Source organism: Notechis scutatus, chromosome 7 (genome assembly GCF_049901735.1).
Source record: "Notechis scutatus isolate UNSWTSFEM ecotype Mainland chromosome 7, rNotScu1.2, whole genome shotgun sequence".
Taxonomy (NCBI): Eukaryota; Metazoa; Chordata; class Lepidosauria; order Squamata; family Elapidae; genus Notechis; species Notechis scutatus.
In genome coordinates, this window is record NC_142015.1 from 6961526 (window position 1) to 6978887 (window position 17362).

At 39.6% G+C, this 17362-nt stretch overlaps 1 protein-coding gene across 1 annotated transcript in view; it reads right to left on the reverse strand.

Moving 5' to 3' along the window:
• The window catches only part of LOXL2 (lysyl oxidase like 2), an 84758-nt gene that overhangs the window by 35544 nt on the left and 31852 nt on the right, over positions 1 to 17362 (reverse strand). Inside the window, exon 4 of the mRNA XM_087969926.1 lies at positions 8246 to 8465. Coding sequence (XP_087826052.1) covers positions 8246 to 8465 — 220 coding nt within the window. The remainder of the gene's footprint in view (positions 1 to 8245; positions 8466 to 17362) is intronic.

Below are 17362 nucleotides of genomic sequence, written 5' to 3' on the forward strand. Positions count from 1 at the left end.
AAGACCAGAAATGAGCCCAGAACTTCCCTCACTAAGCAAGCAGACGTTAAGTGATTTCATATCTGACTTTTCACTTTTTTTTTTGCCATGAATTAGTAAGTGAATCACGGAGTCATTAAGCAAACCCAGTTTCCCCCTCGACATTGCTTTTGGAAACCCCCTGGGAAAGACACATGTGAACCTAGGAGACTGTCAACATCGCAAATACATGCTGGTTGTGAATTCGATAACATGGCTGCAGTAATGCTACAATGGTCATAAGTCACATTTTTCTGTGCCATTGTAACTTTGAATGTTTTTCCACAGTCTAAATTGAGCTTTGGTGCTACTCATTATGTTTAGTGAAAGTGTAGAGATAGATAGATAGATAGATAGATAGATAGATAGATAGATAGATAGATAGATAGATAGATAGATAGATAGATAGATAGATAGATAGATAGGTAGGTAGGTAGGTAGGTAGGTAGGCAGGCAGGCAGGCAGGCAGGCAGGCAGGCAGGCAGGCAGGCAGGCAGGCAGGCAGGCAGAATAGATAGAATTTTTTATTGGCCAAGTGTGATTCGACACACAAGGAATTTGTCTTGGTGCAAATGCTCTGTGTACATAAAAAGAAAAGATAGATTTGTCAAGAATCATAAGGCAACAATACTTAATAATAGTCATAGGGTACAATAAGTGATCAAATCACACTAGTAAGGCAGGATATAAAAATATATTAATTTTAGAGAAATAATGATACAAGTTTTATAGATAGTGAAATATGTGGTATTGGCAAGAGAAAGAACAAGGAAGTGTGAAAAGCCAAACCACAATGATCATCTATCGGTCACAAAGTCACATTTGCCAAGATACCTTGTCTCGCTTGTAACAAAACCACAAGCTAGGGAGTTTAGTAAGATGGGTTTGTGACATCCAGCCATCCTAGCCTAGCAACAGGGGAGCTGTGTTTCAAGTAACCAATGAATGACTGACAAGTTATATTTCTGTGTTTTGCCCCTTCTGAAGAAGTATATAGGCATGTGCTGTTCTGTACGAAATTTGTTCAGAAGTGACTCTCACTAAAATATTCTGAACCTGTTTGTGCAAATAAAACCAACTTATTTTTGGATTCCAAGGTCTGAGCCTCATAATTTCCTGCAACACTAGGAAACAGTCAATAAAAATTGTTAGGATACAAGCAACAAGGTTACAGTCATAAAGTCATAAGTGGGAGGAGATGGGTGAAAGAAAGGATGGGAGGATTAATAGTAATAATAGTAATAGTAATGCAGACTTAGTAAATAGTTTGACAATGTTGAGGGCCTCCCCCTTGAATTCTATTGTCCCTTATCTAACTCTTAGCAGGTGTTATCAACTATTAATTGATAATATTCCTAAGCATTGGCATGAGTAAATAAATAAATCTGTTTAATTCAACCATCAAATGTGGATCTGATCTTTTGTGTCTGATAGAAAGCATATTAGATCTTCTTTCCCATCTTGGTTCCTTTCAAATTTCTTGCAGCTATTGATATACAGATTCTCAGTCAGGATGGCTAAGTCAAGGCATTTGGAATTATGGGAAATGTAGTTCTCAAGGTGACAGATTGGGAAAAAAGTAGGCTAGATTACTTGATATAAGCACATTTATGCAAATTTTCTAAAACTGGGAGAGCTAGAGGGAAGCACTGCATCATTTAGTCTCAATTGACAACAAATTCAAGTTCATATAGAATTTTGTTTTCTATATTCATGTCTCACCTATCCTGTATATATAACCAACATGACGGAAGCAAAAACAACAGAGCTAATTATGGATGGGAGGCAGTTGAGAGGGCCTATTATGCGTTCAAGGGCTAAATTGATTAATGATATATAAAGGCAAAGATCTCTAATGGCAGCTTAATATTCTGATGATGTCAGCAGAGGCTGACGAAAGCTTAGTAAGTACAATAAATGTAATTTTAAGTTCCGGAGATCGCAAGATGTCTGTTTCTTCTACACACACACACACACACACACACACACACACACACACACACACACACACACACACACACAATCTGGAGATTGCAGTTTTAAAATGGGGAGATTACAAAACACTCATCCTGGTGGTTTTAGAGGCCTCTGAGCCCCAACAAGAATATCAACAGTCCATAGGAAATATTTTCAATAAAGGGAAAATGCTTCATCATCCAAGAACTTTAGAGGGATACCTTCTGTAGAGCTAAAAGGGAGGAAAGTGTTCTAAGAAAAATATTACAAACCTATCAACTCTTGGCCCTGGATTAAAAGCAATCTCTTGATGATTTTGCATGATAAACAGGCTATCCTAACAACTCTATCCCAGATAACTTAGTCTGCAGTTTAATTCAGAAAAGATTGTTCTTACAATTCAGGAGTTTTGTGGAAAACTAGGTCAATTCTGCTGTGATCACGTATGCACATGAATGGTGAAAGTCCCCTGTTGTTTTATATTTTTATTTGCTGAATTTCACAGATGGTCAGCATGAACTGGAATTCAGATCTGGGCCATAAAATTCCCCCTGCATTCTATTCTCACTCGGTCCTTCCATGGATGGAGACAGATTCAAGCCCACCCAACAGTGTCCCATTGGTAGCTCCAGTGCTATCGGTTGCACTACAGAAGTGCATCCTGATATGGTCCTACTTGCTGAGTCAATTCATCGTCCAAAAGCTACTGATGGCTTGTAAACCTCTTTTATTCTAGTTCCTGGTGGCCTCCAAGATCGTATCTTTGGAATTTATCAACATGTTTCTGGAAGGAAAAAAACCCAGCTGCATAATTTCCTATCATTGTCAACAACAAAAAACTAACCAGGTAAGCCAAGGCTTCAGGCGATATAGGATATATGGGACATTTAAAACACATAGAAATCCTCCTATCAAATGTGCATTAAAAACTCAATCCCTATCATGAAGATAAGTTTTTTCCCTAATAAGGAAAGGATAAATGTTGTGCCTTTTTATAGGCTACCGGTTGATAACTGATTGCAGGATCCAATCTGGGTCAGTCACTGGGACCAGAGCAGAGGTGGTATTCAGTAGGTTCTGACCAATTCTGGAGAACCGGTCGTAGAAATTTTGAGTAGTTCGGAGAACCAGCCAATCCCACCTTTGACTGGCCCCGCCAACCCCATCTATTCTCTGCCTCCCAAGTCCCAGCGGATTGTCTTGGTCTTCTTTTGTTGCCCTGCACAGGAGAACAGAGCTGGAAAGCAGGTTAGTAGGGTGAGGAGGGAATGGAGATTTTGCAGTAACCTTCCCCTGCCACGTCCTCCAAGCCATGCCCACAGAACCAGTAGTAAAAAATGTTGAATCCCACCACTGGACCAGAGGTTTAGTTTTCTGAGCTTTTGGATTCATTCTGGAGCCCATCTTCAGGGAATGTCTGTTTAGTGGAATGTGTCTTCTGCTGCAGAGAAGTTCCCTAAAGATGAGCTCCAGAATGAAACCAAAAGTTCAGAAGACTAAACCCCTGCTCCCCGGTGACTGACCAGATTGGATCCTACAACATTATCCTAGGACACATATATGCGTGCATAAGCGCACCAACGTGCCTACCGTCCCTGTCCTATTGTTTCTCTTATTCTTCTTTTATTTTTCTTATATGTACCCATTTCATGTATTCACAACTATGTATACACTTATACTTATTATCTTGTAAACAATTGGCAAATCAAATAAATAAATAAAATAAATATTCGCCTTCATTCATAACCGATTGCTCTGCTAACGTCAACAGATAATCTAAGGCAAAATTCATATTGCTTCCTTGCTATCACATAACTTTTCTGGATTATGAGCTGTTCCGTAAACAAGCATAACCAACACGGAACAATTTATTGTACAACCACCTGTGAAAAACCCGTTACAATCTACTCCCAGTCTTGAATACCTTTTCAGATCCACCAACACAAGCATCACAGTTGGAATCACAAAGCCTTATTAAAAAGGTCTTGAATAATTTAATCAAAAATCTCACCTTCTCTGCAACGAGTCAAAGTTTGGTCTAGTGCCAAAGAAAGCCAGTTTGGTCTAGTTTAAGGCACCAGATTCGAAACCAGGGGTTGGTGAGTTCTAGTCCCACCTTATGCATGAAAGCCAGCTCAGTGACTTTGGGCTAGTCCCTCCCTCTCAGCCCAATTCACTCCACAGGGTTGTTGTTGTTGGGAAATAAGAGGAGGAAGTAGCATAAAGAATGGTCATCACTAGAGTTGTTTATAAAACAATAAAGGAGATATAAATAAATGAAACAAAGAATTTAAGTGAGTCAAGTTCCACTTTTCCTTGCTCCTTAACACAAACCTACTTGGATGATGAACTACATAATTATGAAACATGCATAACCAACATGGAACAATTTATTGTACAACCTCCTGTAAAAGACCCATTACAGGTAGTTCTCACAGAAGTTTATTTAGTGATCATTCAAAGTTGCAACAGGACTGAGAAAAGTGACTTGTGACCATTTTTCACACTTACGACCATTGCGGTATCCACATAGTCACATGGTGAAAAATCAAATGTTTAGCAACTGACTCATATTTACGATGGTTACAGTGTCCCAGGATCATGTGAACACTTTTTGCAACCTTCTGAGAAGCCGTCAATGGGGAAGCCAGATTCATTTAACAACCGTGTTACTAACAACAACTGCAGTGATTCACTTAACAATGTGGCACGAAAGGTTGTAACGTGGGGCAAAATTCACTTAACAAATGTTTGTTTCAGTTGACAACAAAAAAAATTAGGCTCAGTTGTGGTCGTAAGTTGTACCTGTGCTATCTATTGACAAACCTGAATACCTTGTTAGAGCCACCAACATCACAGCTGGACTCTCAAGATCTTATTAATAATCTTAATCTTATTAATAGGAACGTGGTGGCTCAGTGGCTAAGACGCTGAGCTTGTCGATCAGAAAGGTCGGCGGTTCGGTGGTTCGAATCCCTAGCGCCACATAACAGAGTGAGCTTCCGTTACTTGTCCCAGCTTCTGCCAACCTAGCAGTTCAAAAGCACATAAAAAATGCAAGTAGAAAAACAGGGACCCCTTTGGTGGGAAGGTAACAGTGTTTTGTGCACCTTCGGCATTTAGTCATGCCAGCCACATGACCACGGAGACGTCTTTAGACAGCGCTGGCTCTTCGGCTTTGTAATGGAGATGAGCACTGCCCCCTAGAGCCGGAAACAAGTAGCACATATGTGCAAGGGGAACCTTTATCTTTTATTAATAATCTTTTAATAATTAATTAATATCAATATTCTTATTCATAGGAAGAGTTAAGAGTCTCCAGATAAAGAATTGTATTGCATAACGGAGTTATTATATAATAAGAATCAGGATCTAATATTGTGTCTCAATCTGGAGTCTTTCAGTTGGTTCACAATTCTAGATCCAGCCAACCTAAATGGTACCCCGATGTCTATGTTGTGGTCACTATTTTTGTTACCAACTTAAGAAGTCATATGTGGCAATTTTCAGCTTTTAAAATAAGTGTGTAGGTCCACAGCATCCAAAAATGGTGCTAATTCAGAAATAGTTGGCAGCATCAACTCTCTGTCTACATTAAAAACAAATTCGTCTTTCTGTTGCTGTCATGGCGTGCTAATAAGCTGCAAATCCACCCTTACATAAAACCCAGGAATTCTAAGGCACAACTGTCCACATTATCATTTACATAATAGGAAAGTTGCTTGTTTGGAAGAACACAAAGCAACAGTCAGTTGGCGTGAACAAAAGAATTTGGAATGAGAATTAGGCAACGTTTTGCCAAGAGCTTCACCCCTTCCAGAGATAAATGAAGCTTGTGCAGTTCAGGAACTCCCAAATATCCTGAGTTAAAGCAGGGGAACGTTATAAATGAGGCTCTGCAGAATATAATTTTTAGCATTTTCCAGGTAAATATGAGCAACCAAGCAACTGTGCTTGAAAAATAAATGCAACATTTTAAGAGTGATGGCAGTGCCTCCAAAATATTGTTAGTGTTCCTTGAGGAGGAGCAGGAAATATAAATAAACCCCTTGGAATGCTAAATTTTGGAAAATTAGAATCTGCAGTGGAGAGAATGTTTTGGGAACTATGAATTCTTTGGAATTGGGAGAAAAGCTGTTTATGACTGGCTCTTAAATGTCTCCTATCTTTTTAAGTCCCAAAACATTTTCACAATGGTTTTTTTTAATGTTGTCATCTTATTTCGGAATTCCATACTGGATGTGGGATAGGCAAAAAGAAGAGAACATGGGGCAGAGTCAGAAGAAAATGGAGACACAACATTAAAGACATGTTGAGAATGGTTGAGCTGCCAAGAGAAGGAGGAGGAAGGAGGAAGGAGGAAGGAGGAAGGAGGAGGAGGAAGAAGAAGAAGAAGAAGAAGAAGAAGAAGAAGAAGAAGAAGAAGAAGAAGAAGAAGAAGAAGAAGAAGAAGAAGAAGAAGAAGAAGAAGAAGAAGAAGAAGAAGAAGAAGAAGAAGAAGAAGAAGAAGAAGAAGAAGAAGAAGAAGAAGAAGAAGAAGAAGAAGAAGAAGAAGAAGAAGAAGAAGAAGAAGAAGAAGAAGAAGAAGATCATCTTATTTAGGAAAAAATGCAAACTTATCGTTAAATGAACATTGCTTACATTTTATGAGATGGAAGGCTGGTCCAGCATTAAAGCTGCTGGAATTCATACACAAAAAAGGCAAGTTAAGAAGCAGGGTTCCTACTATTGATATATGATATATAACAAAGTATTGTTAAGAATACTATCTTGTGCAAACTTAATGTGTGCCTTATCCTACCACTGGATTCCAGCCAGTTATGTTCACAGTTCTGTAAATAATGACCATATATGGACAAAGAATTCATGATTAGCTAGGAGATTTTAGAATTTGGCCTCTGGCTGAGTAGATTTTTGCTCCCTTTTGGTGCTAAGGAGTAGCTTAGTAAACTTACTCAGGCTATAATGACACTATACAGTGTCCAACATATTTGACATCTTTTCCTTAGAGTACTTGAAATGCAAAGGTTTGTGATTTCAATACTAAGGCAGCCACAGCCACATAGACCTCTAGCTACTTACAATTCTCAAAGTTAGCAAATGAGAACTAATTCTAGACTAACCAGAGGAATCAGTTACTTTTATGATGATAAAAGTTACTTTTATGATGATGCCACTATTTTTCAAAATTCAGGTGGCTAAAATTGAATAAGATCAGCAAACTACAGAATACTTTTGTGTCCTAGTCTAAAATCTTTTGAGATCTCATGTGAGACATATGAAATCTCAAGAAATATTAACCTTTTTGCATTGGTAAATGTTTACCAATATTTTAATTTTAAAATTTGCTATCCTGCCAATATTTGCATTGAAGGAAGGCACTATGGCAAGCCATCAACACAAGAATTTGTTGGAAGCAACTTGGAAGCTTGAGCAATCCTGGTTGTTATATCATCTTGCATTGCTCTATCTCAACAGATTGACCAAAGAGAGACCTTCACTCTACCTCAACTCTTGATCACAAATAGAATAATACTGAAAGCAATCTTCTAAAGACAAATAAAGCACCATAGTTAATTCAATGATAACAGTTTTCCCTAATTAAAATGATCATATCCATGGCTGAAAATTTTGTGAAATGAAATCCTTGCAAATGGAGGGTATTTAAGTTGTGGAAAAGTAGGTTTGCTAGGATCAAACATATTAGAAATTTTGTTTTATATAAAGCACCACAGAGCAAACAGTACAGTTACCATGTGCTTTACTGCTCAATTATATTACTGTAACAGGAAACAGGAAACTGTCCTCAGAACATAAAGAAACCATAGGTTATAACCATAGATGCACACTAAACACTGCCATCTAGTGGGTAAAATAATTCTGTAGTTGTTGCAATACAAAATACATTCTAATATGTATTCCAACAAAACTTTATATTCAAATCCCTGTTAAGCCATGAAGCTCACTGGGTGCAATTTTATATCTTCCAATCAACTTTATTTCGCAGGTCTTTAAGAAGCTAAACTAGGAAGAACCATGAACATAGCTGCTCTTCTTGGAGAAAAGATGGGAAATGAATATGATAAATAAGGAATACTTCACACATTGTCAAGCATTGGACCCAGGTTGATGCAATAAAATGGTGGAAGGGATTCAAGGCTACAGTTTCCTTAATATCAAGATGCTCAACCTTGGAGGTGATCCTAAAGTTTGTTTGCTCCATAGCAAATTCAAGTTCCCTATCAGACCAAGGAGAATTTCTTCCACTTACCTGAGCACGGAAAGCTTTGCCGAAGCCACTATGACTGCCCGGGGAAAATGCTAGTCCAGGGCTGCAGCTGACCACTGCAGGCATCCCATTCTCACAGGTAATGTTCCCACCAAGTGTCATGATCCGATCGCCCATTTTGCAGCTAAAGAGATGTGATTCGGTACCTTTGCAAATCACAGAATAAGCCCAGTATTTATGCTTTCTTCTGCTTGCTGAGGTTCTGGAAGAAAGGGAAGAATGCCACAATTGTTAAGATTCCACCACCAAGGAAACAACGGAGAAGATCCACCCCTGCCCAGAAGCAGTTGTTCATTTGCCTGGAGCCCAGGACATCCTCACATCCAGGCCAGACAAGTTCACACAACCAAGCAGGCAAGCATAATAGGCTCTACGACAACTCGCCATGGCCAGCTCACCATGGGGGCAAGAGTTAACACTAATATTGAAGAAATAATGGAATGGAATAATTAAAGAAAGGATGCCCAAGGAGGGACAAAATGATAACAAATGACAAAAATTAAAATAATTTTAAAATTATTTTAAATAATTAAATTGAATGGTTGAATTGCCCCACAATGAGTTGTCTCATGGCAGGTTGGCTCTGGTGAGTTGTCCCATTCTGAGCATAATAATCTGAAAACATGGGTAGCCTTTTCTTAGATTGCAGTGTATGTCAAAAGAAGAGAAGGGATGACTTCTTGAATGACCTTGAATGGCATGTGTTTGTTATCAGGGCCGATCATGCTATTTGGATGGTATATTCATATCCAATTGGTTTACAAAAGTTCATGAAATAAAGGAAACACTAAACAGTACAAATGAAGTCAGCAAACTAATCAATAGTTTACTTTATTTTACTTTATTGTCATTGCACCTCGTACAACGAAGCTAAATACCATCTCCAGTGCACATCATGACCATGAAAATAAACACAAACACACATCCTTCACACTCCACACATTGAATTGAAAATTCCTGACACTGCACTAACACTGCACTTTACAGTAAAATTCAACAGAGCTACTGCTCTGGGATAGATGCTGTTTTTCAGCCTATTTGTCCTTGTTTTTATTGTCCTGTCTGCCAGATGGTAATAGTTAAAAAAAAAAAGAGGGTGCCCCAAATGAGAACTTTCTTAAGGCAGTGGGAGCTATAAAGCTCTTCCAAAGAGGGGAGAGGGCAACTAGTGATCTTCTGGGCAATGACATTAACCCTCTGGAGTGCTGTCCTATCTGCCACTGTGCAGTTGGCAAACCGTACATAGGTGCAATAAGTTAAGATACTCTCTGTGGTGCAGTGGTAGAAGGTCACCAGCAGTTTTTCATTCAGTTGCTGTTTAATGAGAAGTCTCAGGTAGTATAATCTCTGCTGGGCCCTTTTGACCAGGGCTGCAATGTGAGCATCCCAGGTCAGGTCCTCTTTTAGGGTAACACCCAGAAACTTAAAACTGGCCACTTGTTCCACTCGGTGTCCCTTGATTAGCAAGGGCTGGATGTCTGATCTGTTCCTTCTATAGTCCACTTTAAGCTCCTTGGTCTTATTGGTATTGAGGACCAAGTTATTGTCTCCACACCAAGAAAGCAACCAGTCCCACTCAATATAAATATAAATCAATATATTTACTTTCTACCCTTAGGCTGGAAAAGCAAAGAGTAATGATCTACTCTACCATTTAATCAAAATCCCACCTTCTCTGCATTGAGTCAGAGTTTGGTGCCAAAGAAAGCCAGTTTGGTCTAGTTAAAGTACCAGACTAGAAACCAGGGGATGGTGAGTTCTAATCCCACCTTACACATGAAAGCCAGCTGGGAGACTTTGGGCCAGTCCCTCCGTCTCAGCCCAACTCACTCCACAGAGTCGTTGTTGAGGAGGAAGTGGCATTAAGTATGGTCGTGACTGGGGTTATATATAAAACAATAAAGGAAGGAAATAAATAAACGAAATAAAAAAATTAAGAGAGTCAAATTCTACTTTCCAGTACTCCTTAAGGGAAGAATTGTATAATCTTAAGGAAGGAATATGTGATTTATATCAATTTGAAAGTAATTTGATTGTGAGTAACAGGTCAAGAGCTACAAAAGGTTGGGAAAAGCACCTGGCAGGATGGCATCGTGCACACAATGTTGTCAATGGCACAAATTATGTAATTTGCATCCATTTCAGAATAATAGCTGTAATATTACTAGCTCTCCCCCCCCCCCCCCACCAGCAGATACGAGAGACCCAGAATCTGGTTTGGGGGGTGCATTTTAGGGGCAGAAATGGTTACCTTGAACTCCCATCAGTTTTGAGATACAGGTAGTCCTTGACTTACAACCACAATTGAGCCCAACATTTATGTTAAAATTTATTTATTATTAAGGGAATCAATGCAGTGCTTAAGTTAGAAACACGGTTGTTAAGTGAATCTGGCTTCCCCTTCGACTTTGCTTGTCAGAAGGTCACAAAAAGGGGATCATGTGATCCTGGGACGCTGCAACCGTCATAAACATGATGTCAACTCATAAAATATTTCTATGGTCTTTTTAGAGTTGCCAACAGAAAGGGTGGGGAGCAATGTAATAGCTTGCAAAACCGAAACTGCATTCCATAAATGTTTTCAAAGATAGTAACTAGGTGACTGAACTTTCTGCCATGCAAAATTCTAACTGGAGAACATGATTGATGACTCTGGGCTATGGATGTGTCCCATTGGTGAATATGAATTACGAACCAGGGTCAAGGGTGACAATGAATGATGTGTCTCAGAGTCGGCTACACCCAGGCAGTGCCGGACATGTTAACTCCCAATAAATCCTTTTTGAGTTTTGGAAGTTTGGCTTGAGACTTAAATGGGGGTAACTGCCAGAATACTGCCACATGAGTCATCACAAAGTGTCTAAATTTTGATCAGGTGATCATGGGGATGTTGCAACAGTTGTAAGTATGAAAAACAGTCCTAATTCACTTTTTTCAATGGACTGATGTAAGTTGAGGCTTCCCTGTACTGGGCCTCTCTTACTCCTCCTCTAAGATTAACCAATGAATCACACTGTTTGTTTCAATGGGGGGAGAGGAATAATCAACTGAGGAACAATCCCTTTGGTTTATCTACTAGTTCAGAGCAGAACCTTTTATGGCCTCACTGCTAAAACCCTGAAGGATTACGCTCAAGAGGTAAAGGAAATCCTTTGTGCCACGTTATGGATAATTTAGACAATCCTTTCCTTCCACAGCTTCCAAGTCCTTCAGATAAGATTGGAAGAAAAAAGAGAAGTTAACTTTGCCCTTTCACCAGTCTGGGAACACAAGCCAGATCTCCAAGTACATCTGGAAAAGACATTCCGTAAAAGACCGACAACAACTTTGGGAGGCTCAACGGAAATAATAGGAACCATTCGAAAGGAGCACATTCGCTCTGCCCGTAATATCTCTGGCAATCTTTCGTACAATCCCTGGACACGAGAGAGGGGAATAAATCACGATGGATTACTATTTGTCAAAATCAACAATTATTTTGTTATGGGAGGAAATAAGATGGTCTTAATTTAGAACCGGTACATCAAATCCACTTTGATGACTTTGAAATCACCCCAAGAATTAAATATGGCATCAATATTATATGTCGGCAGACTTAGAGGTAGTGCAAGCATCAACAATGATTACTAAGGCTACCTTTATTGTAAGGTTACGTTAACAGACTCTTGCAAATCTAAAAAAAATACTTCTCTCTTCCCTCAACTTTATAGTCCAAGAAGCTTGGGAGGGTCCTTCTGAGACATTTGCTAGACCCCTCTTATCTGTCCATTGCCTAGATTTCTAGTCCCTTTCCTCCTCCATTCTCCCAAGGTCATTCTCACAGACCATCAACAAGTAGACCATTTTTGACTTGTAGGGATGAGAGTCAGCAAATAAGAAAAGGAGAAGAAATAATTTTTGGCTTTTTTTCAAGAGCATGCTGAACTCTAAAACTTCTATACAATCTTTGCCCATATTAAACCATTTATAAAATTTAGAAATGATTTATTTTTTAAAAAATGATAGAAAAGCAATACAGGATGCAATTGAAAGGCTATGAAAGTTAAGGGAAACTTCTAAATTAGTCCAGTTGTGTCCTGCTAAAAAAAATCCCTATCTAATTTCAAGTTGTAAGTAGTCAGTGAGTCAATCTCCTTTTCTCTGGTCCAAGCTTATAAGTAATGCTGGCATTCAACTATAGCTATGAGTGAAACATACACACACCCCTTCTACTTTAAATATTTAACCTTGGCTCAGGGGTAGTCAAGTAGCTATAACAGATCCAAAAATTTTAAATCAGAAATAGAATGCTTCTGAATATCAGAGAGAGAGAAAAATGCTTTCTCCTAATGGGCTAAGAAATTGCATGATTTGCTTGGCTTTCACTTAGCATGCTGTGCAAACATGACTGTGTTTTAAACCAAGCTCTGATTAAGCATAATGTATGGAGTCAGTCAACATGGGGGTATTTTCTCCCAAAATGGCCATTCCAACTGGAAATTTGAAGAAACGCAATCCCCAGATATCAGAAAGCTAAAAGAGGAAAAATGCTCAACAAAATACTACATTCTCAATCAACCAGATCCCTTTTTTACTTCCTGGGATGACAGAAGCCATGGTCTTACACATTTTTAACAGATTAACAGTTGTAGGTCATCTTCTAGTCCACCCACCCACCCAAGCAGGAGACCCTACACCATTTCTGACAGATGGCAGTCCAGTTTCTTCTTCAAAGCTTCCAGTGATGAAGCTCCCACAACTTCCAAAGGCAACTTCTGTTCCATGGGTTGATTGCTCTCACTGTAAGAATATTTCTCTTTATTTCTAGGTTGAATTTCTCTTTTATCAGTTGGTAGTCCTTGACTTACCACCACAACTGAGCCCCAAATTTCTGTTGCTAAGAGAGACAGTTGTTAAGGGAGTTTTGCCTCCATTTTACAATCTTTCTTACCCCCAATGTTAAGTGAATCACTGCAGCAGTTAAATTAGTAACATGGGAAATGTAACATAAAGATAGGGACTTATTATCATATGTGGTGGACATGTATAAAGCAAAAAAATACTTGTAGAAAATAAAGCTTTGGATAGAAGAGATGTTTAACCAGAAAGTAGAGTTCAGACCAGAAACGTTCTTACTAGGAATTATTAATGAGAAATACAGTAAAGGAACAATATATTTAATGATACTGTACATATAATAACAGCTGTGAGATTGGTGTATGCCCAAAACTGGAAGAATGAAGATACCCCTACAGAAAGTGAAATAATAAGGAAAATATTAGTCTGTGCAGAGATGGACAGACTAATTTTAGAAATCAAAGATAAGGGTGGGACAGAGTATTATGAAGTCTGGAGTAAAATGTATCAATGGCTAAAGTCAAGGAAAAAGAAAGAAAGGGTTGATGCTTTATAGGAATGAAAGTTAAAGTTTGGTAAACCAAAGAGAATGGAATATAATGGACAAATACGAGATGATACAAATGCATGAGTATAAAAGACACTTGTAAATATGTATATAAATGTATATAAATGTAAATAGAAATAATATGCAGCTAGCACTATACTGATAACATAAGGGAAAAAGGAAATTAACTGTTATGTGTATCTACACTATAGTTTGTATGGCCAAAATGATGGCCAAGAAAGTCGCACTGTGTTCAATTGTTTTTAATGTTTGTTCAATAACAAATGTTATTAAAAAAAATAACATGGCTTTTAAGTAAATCTGGTTCCCCCAAAAGGTTGCAAAAGTTGATCACATGACCACGGGATACTACAACTGTCATAAATACATGGCAGTTGCCAAGCGGTTAGATTTTGATCACGTGACCACGGGGAATGCTGCAACGGTCATAAGTGTGAAAAATGCCCATAAGTCACATTTTCCAATGCTTTTATAACTCCAGACAGTCACTAAACAAACTTGTAAGTCAAGGATTAGCTGTACTTGACTACCAGCCATTCAGAGCTGGTGGTATTTAATGGAGCTTTCTTGCCCTTTTCTGCTGCTAGAACAGCATCGTTGACTGAGCTCAAGAAAACAGCAGAAAAGCAAACAACCAGATTTTCCATCTTGATTTTTTTTAACCTCTTCTTTAATATAAATTGTGCTTCAAGCAGAAATTAAATGGCATCCTAAAAAGCAAGTTTGGCAGCCAGGATTGGGATGAACGAAGCTGTTTGCTTCAGTAAAACATCGCATCAGTGAATCATTTCTGCCTCCCCTCCCAACAAGGGGCTCTACAACTTCTCATGGGTTACCTCAGCACCTAAATGCTGTGGTTAGGTTAAAAAAAATGAAAACCATTTTTCAGCTTGGCAGATGAATCTGCCTTTTTTTTTTTAATAGACTGCCTACAGAAGCATGAAGCTAGCTTATTGGAAGAGAGCCTTAGCTGCAGACGGACTTCCCAGATGCACAACCACAATGTGAGTGGAAGATCCCATTTGTGGGTAGAGCAATTTATGACGGTACGGAGTAGAACACGGGCCCCCAAACATGGCAACTTTAAGACGTGTGGACTTCAAACTCCCAGGTTTCTGGGAGTTGAAGTCCACATGTCTTTCAGTTGCCAAGTTTGGAGACCTCTGGTGTAGAAGAAGACCAAAGGTGGGATTCTACCGGTTTGGACCGGTTCGAGCAAACCGGATGTTAAATTTGCATCTGGTTTGCCGAAGCGGTATTTGAACCAACCAGATGCCCCCCCCTTCCCCTTCCAGGAGTCTCCACGTGGCCCATTTTCAATGCAGGTAAGTGCAACATCTGCGCGAGGCTCTGGGAGGGGGGAAAACAGGCCTTCCGGAAGTCCAGAACCGGCCCTGTTTCCAGCTTCCAGAGAGCCTCCAGACCCCGGGGGAGGCCATTTTCGCCCTCCTAGAGGCGCGAGGGAAGCATCTGGACCCTTGGGAAGGTGAAAAACGGCCCTCCCGGAAGTTCCGAGAGGCTATGCCCACCATGGTCACACCCACCTAGCAACTGGGCAGCGAACCAGTTGCTTTGTAATCCAACTTATCCAGAAGGTGCCAACATTAAGAAAAGTAGAATTAAGTACTTAATTAGCTTAATTGGCTTAATTAAGTTTTTAAGAAGAGATTGGGCAACCATTTGTCTGAAATGTTATAGGGTTTCCTGACTAAGCAGTGGGTTGTACTAGAAGACCTCCAAGGTCCCTTCCAACTGTTCTGTTCTGTTCTGTTCTGTTACTCTGCTCTATTGTACTGTACTGTACTGTACTGTACTGTACTGTACTGTACTGTACTGTACTGTACTGTACTGTACTGTACTCTACTCCACTCCACTCCACTCCACTCCACAAATGTGTTGTGCTGGTAGCTTTATTATTCTTAGCTGGTACTATCAGTAGTTGAGTTGATTACCTGGAATTACAGAGGTTGTAGTCCAACTTATCCAGAAGGTGCCAACATTAAGGAAAGTAGAATTAAGTACTTAATCAGCTTAATTGGCTTAATTAAGTTTTTAAGAAGAGATTGGACAACCATTTGTCTGAAATGGGATAGGGTTTCCTGCTTGAGCAGGGGGTTGGACTAGAAGACCTCCAAGGTCCCTTCCAACTCTGTTATTTTGAGTTTTGCCCCTTTTCATAACCTTTCTTGCCAGAGTTGTTAAGTGGATCTCAGAATAGCTAAGTTAGTAACCCGGTTGTTAAGAGAATCTGGCCTCCCGATCGTCTTCGCTTGTCAGAAGGCTGCCAAAGGGGATCCCAGGGTCCCAGGGCACTGCAACCATCATAAATACGAGCCAGTTGCCAATCATCCGAATTTTGAACATTTGGCCATGGTGATGCTGCAATGGTTGTTAAGTGTGAAAAACGACCATACCGTCACTTTTTTTCAGTGGCGTTGTAACTTTCAACAGGCACTAAATGAACGAAGTCGAGGACTACCTGTATGTGAATCTAGAACAGCACATTTTTTAAAGAAAAAAAAGGAGATGTTACTGTTTGACTTGCAACAGAAAGAAGCTTATAATTTTTTTTGCTGGGTTTTGAAACTGAGTGCCTTTGGGACAGCTGCTAGGGAAGGTCAGGGGGAAAGGGTTGGTTGTCCTTTTTTTTGCTTTCAAGGAGCCCCTTTTCTCTACCTTCTGCAGCAAGCAACTGGAAAACCACAGAAGATTTAGTCCACATTACTCTGCAAGTGATACATAAAATAGAAAAAACAAGGCATGTATGTTTACAGGAGCTGTAAATAACTAAGCAAACTTGGCTAATCTCAAAAGTCTAAACATTGTCAGGACTGGAAATCTGACAGCTGTAGAATAGCCTTGCAAAATAAAATAGGTTGGGAAATGGATATGGCAAACCACGTCATCATGCAGGGAAGAAAACTTCACAGCATGTTCATGAAGTCACCCGAAGTCAACTTATTTTATGGAAATTTTGGCCTTTTTCCTGGGAGTGAATGAAAAGTTTGGTGCATACCCCTGGGATTATACAATAGCAATAGCACTTAGACTTATACACCGCTTCACAGTGCAAACCTCTTTAAGCGGTTTATAGTCAGCCTATTTCCCTCAACAATTTGGGTGTCAGGGCTCCAGCATCTACACCCATTCAAATAATGAGTCTCTAGCCGCATCTCTGAATTAAAAAAAAAAAAGATTTATTAGGAGTGAACAAGCCAGCGTTATCTGGGTGCAGCCGACTCTGAGACACATCACTCATTTCACCTTTGACCCTAGTCTTTCCCCCCCACCCCCGGATGTATATTCTCCAATGGGACACATCCATAGCCAAGAGTCATCAATCATGCTCTCCAGTAATAATCTTGTGTGCCAGAAGCTTCGGCTGCCTAGCAATTATCTATGAAGCATTTAAGGAATGCACTACTTCCCTCACTCCCTTTCTGCTGGCAACTCTAAAAGACCAGAGAAATATTTTGGAGTTGACATTGCTCAATCTACCCACTTCAGAAGGATGGAAGGCTAAGTCAACCTTGAGCCAGTCAGAATCAAACTGCCGAATTGCTGACACCCAAACCCTTTGGCGACCTTCTGACAAGCAAAGTCAGTGGGGATTCCACATTCACTTAACAACTGTGTTACTAACTTAACAACTGCAGTTCAACGTTTATTGAAGATCTTCCTCTTTCCAAACAGTT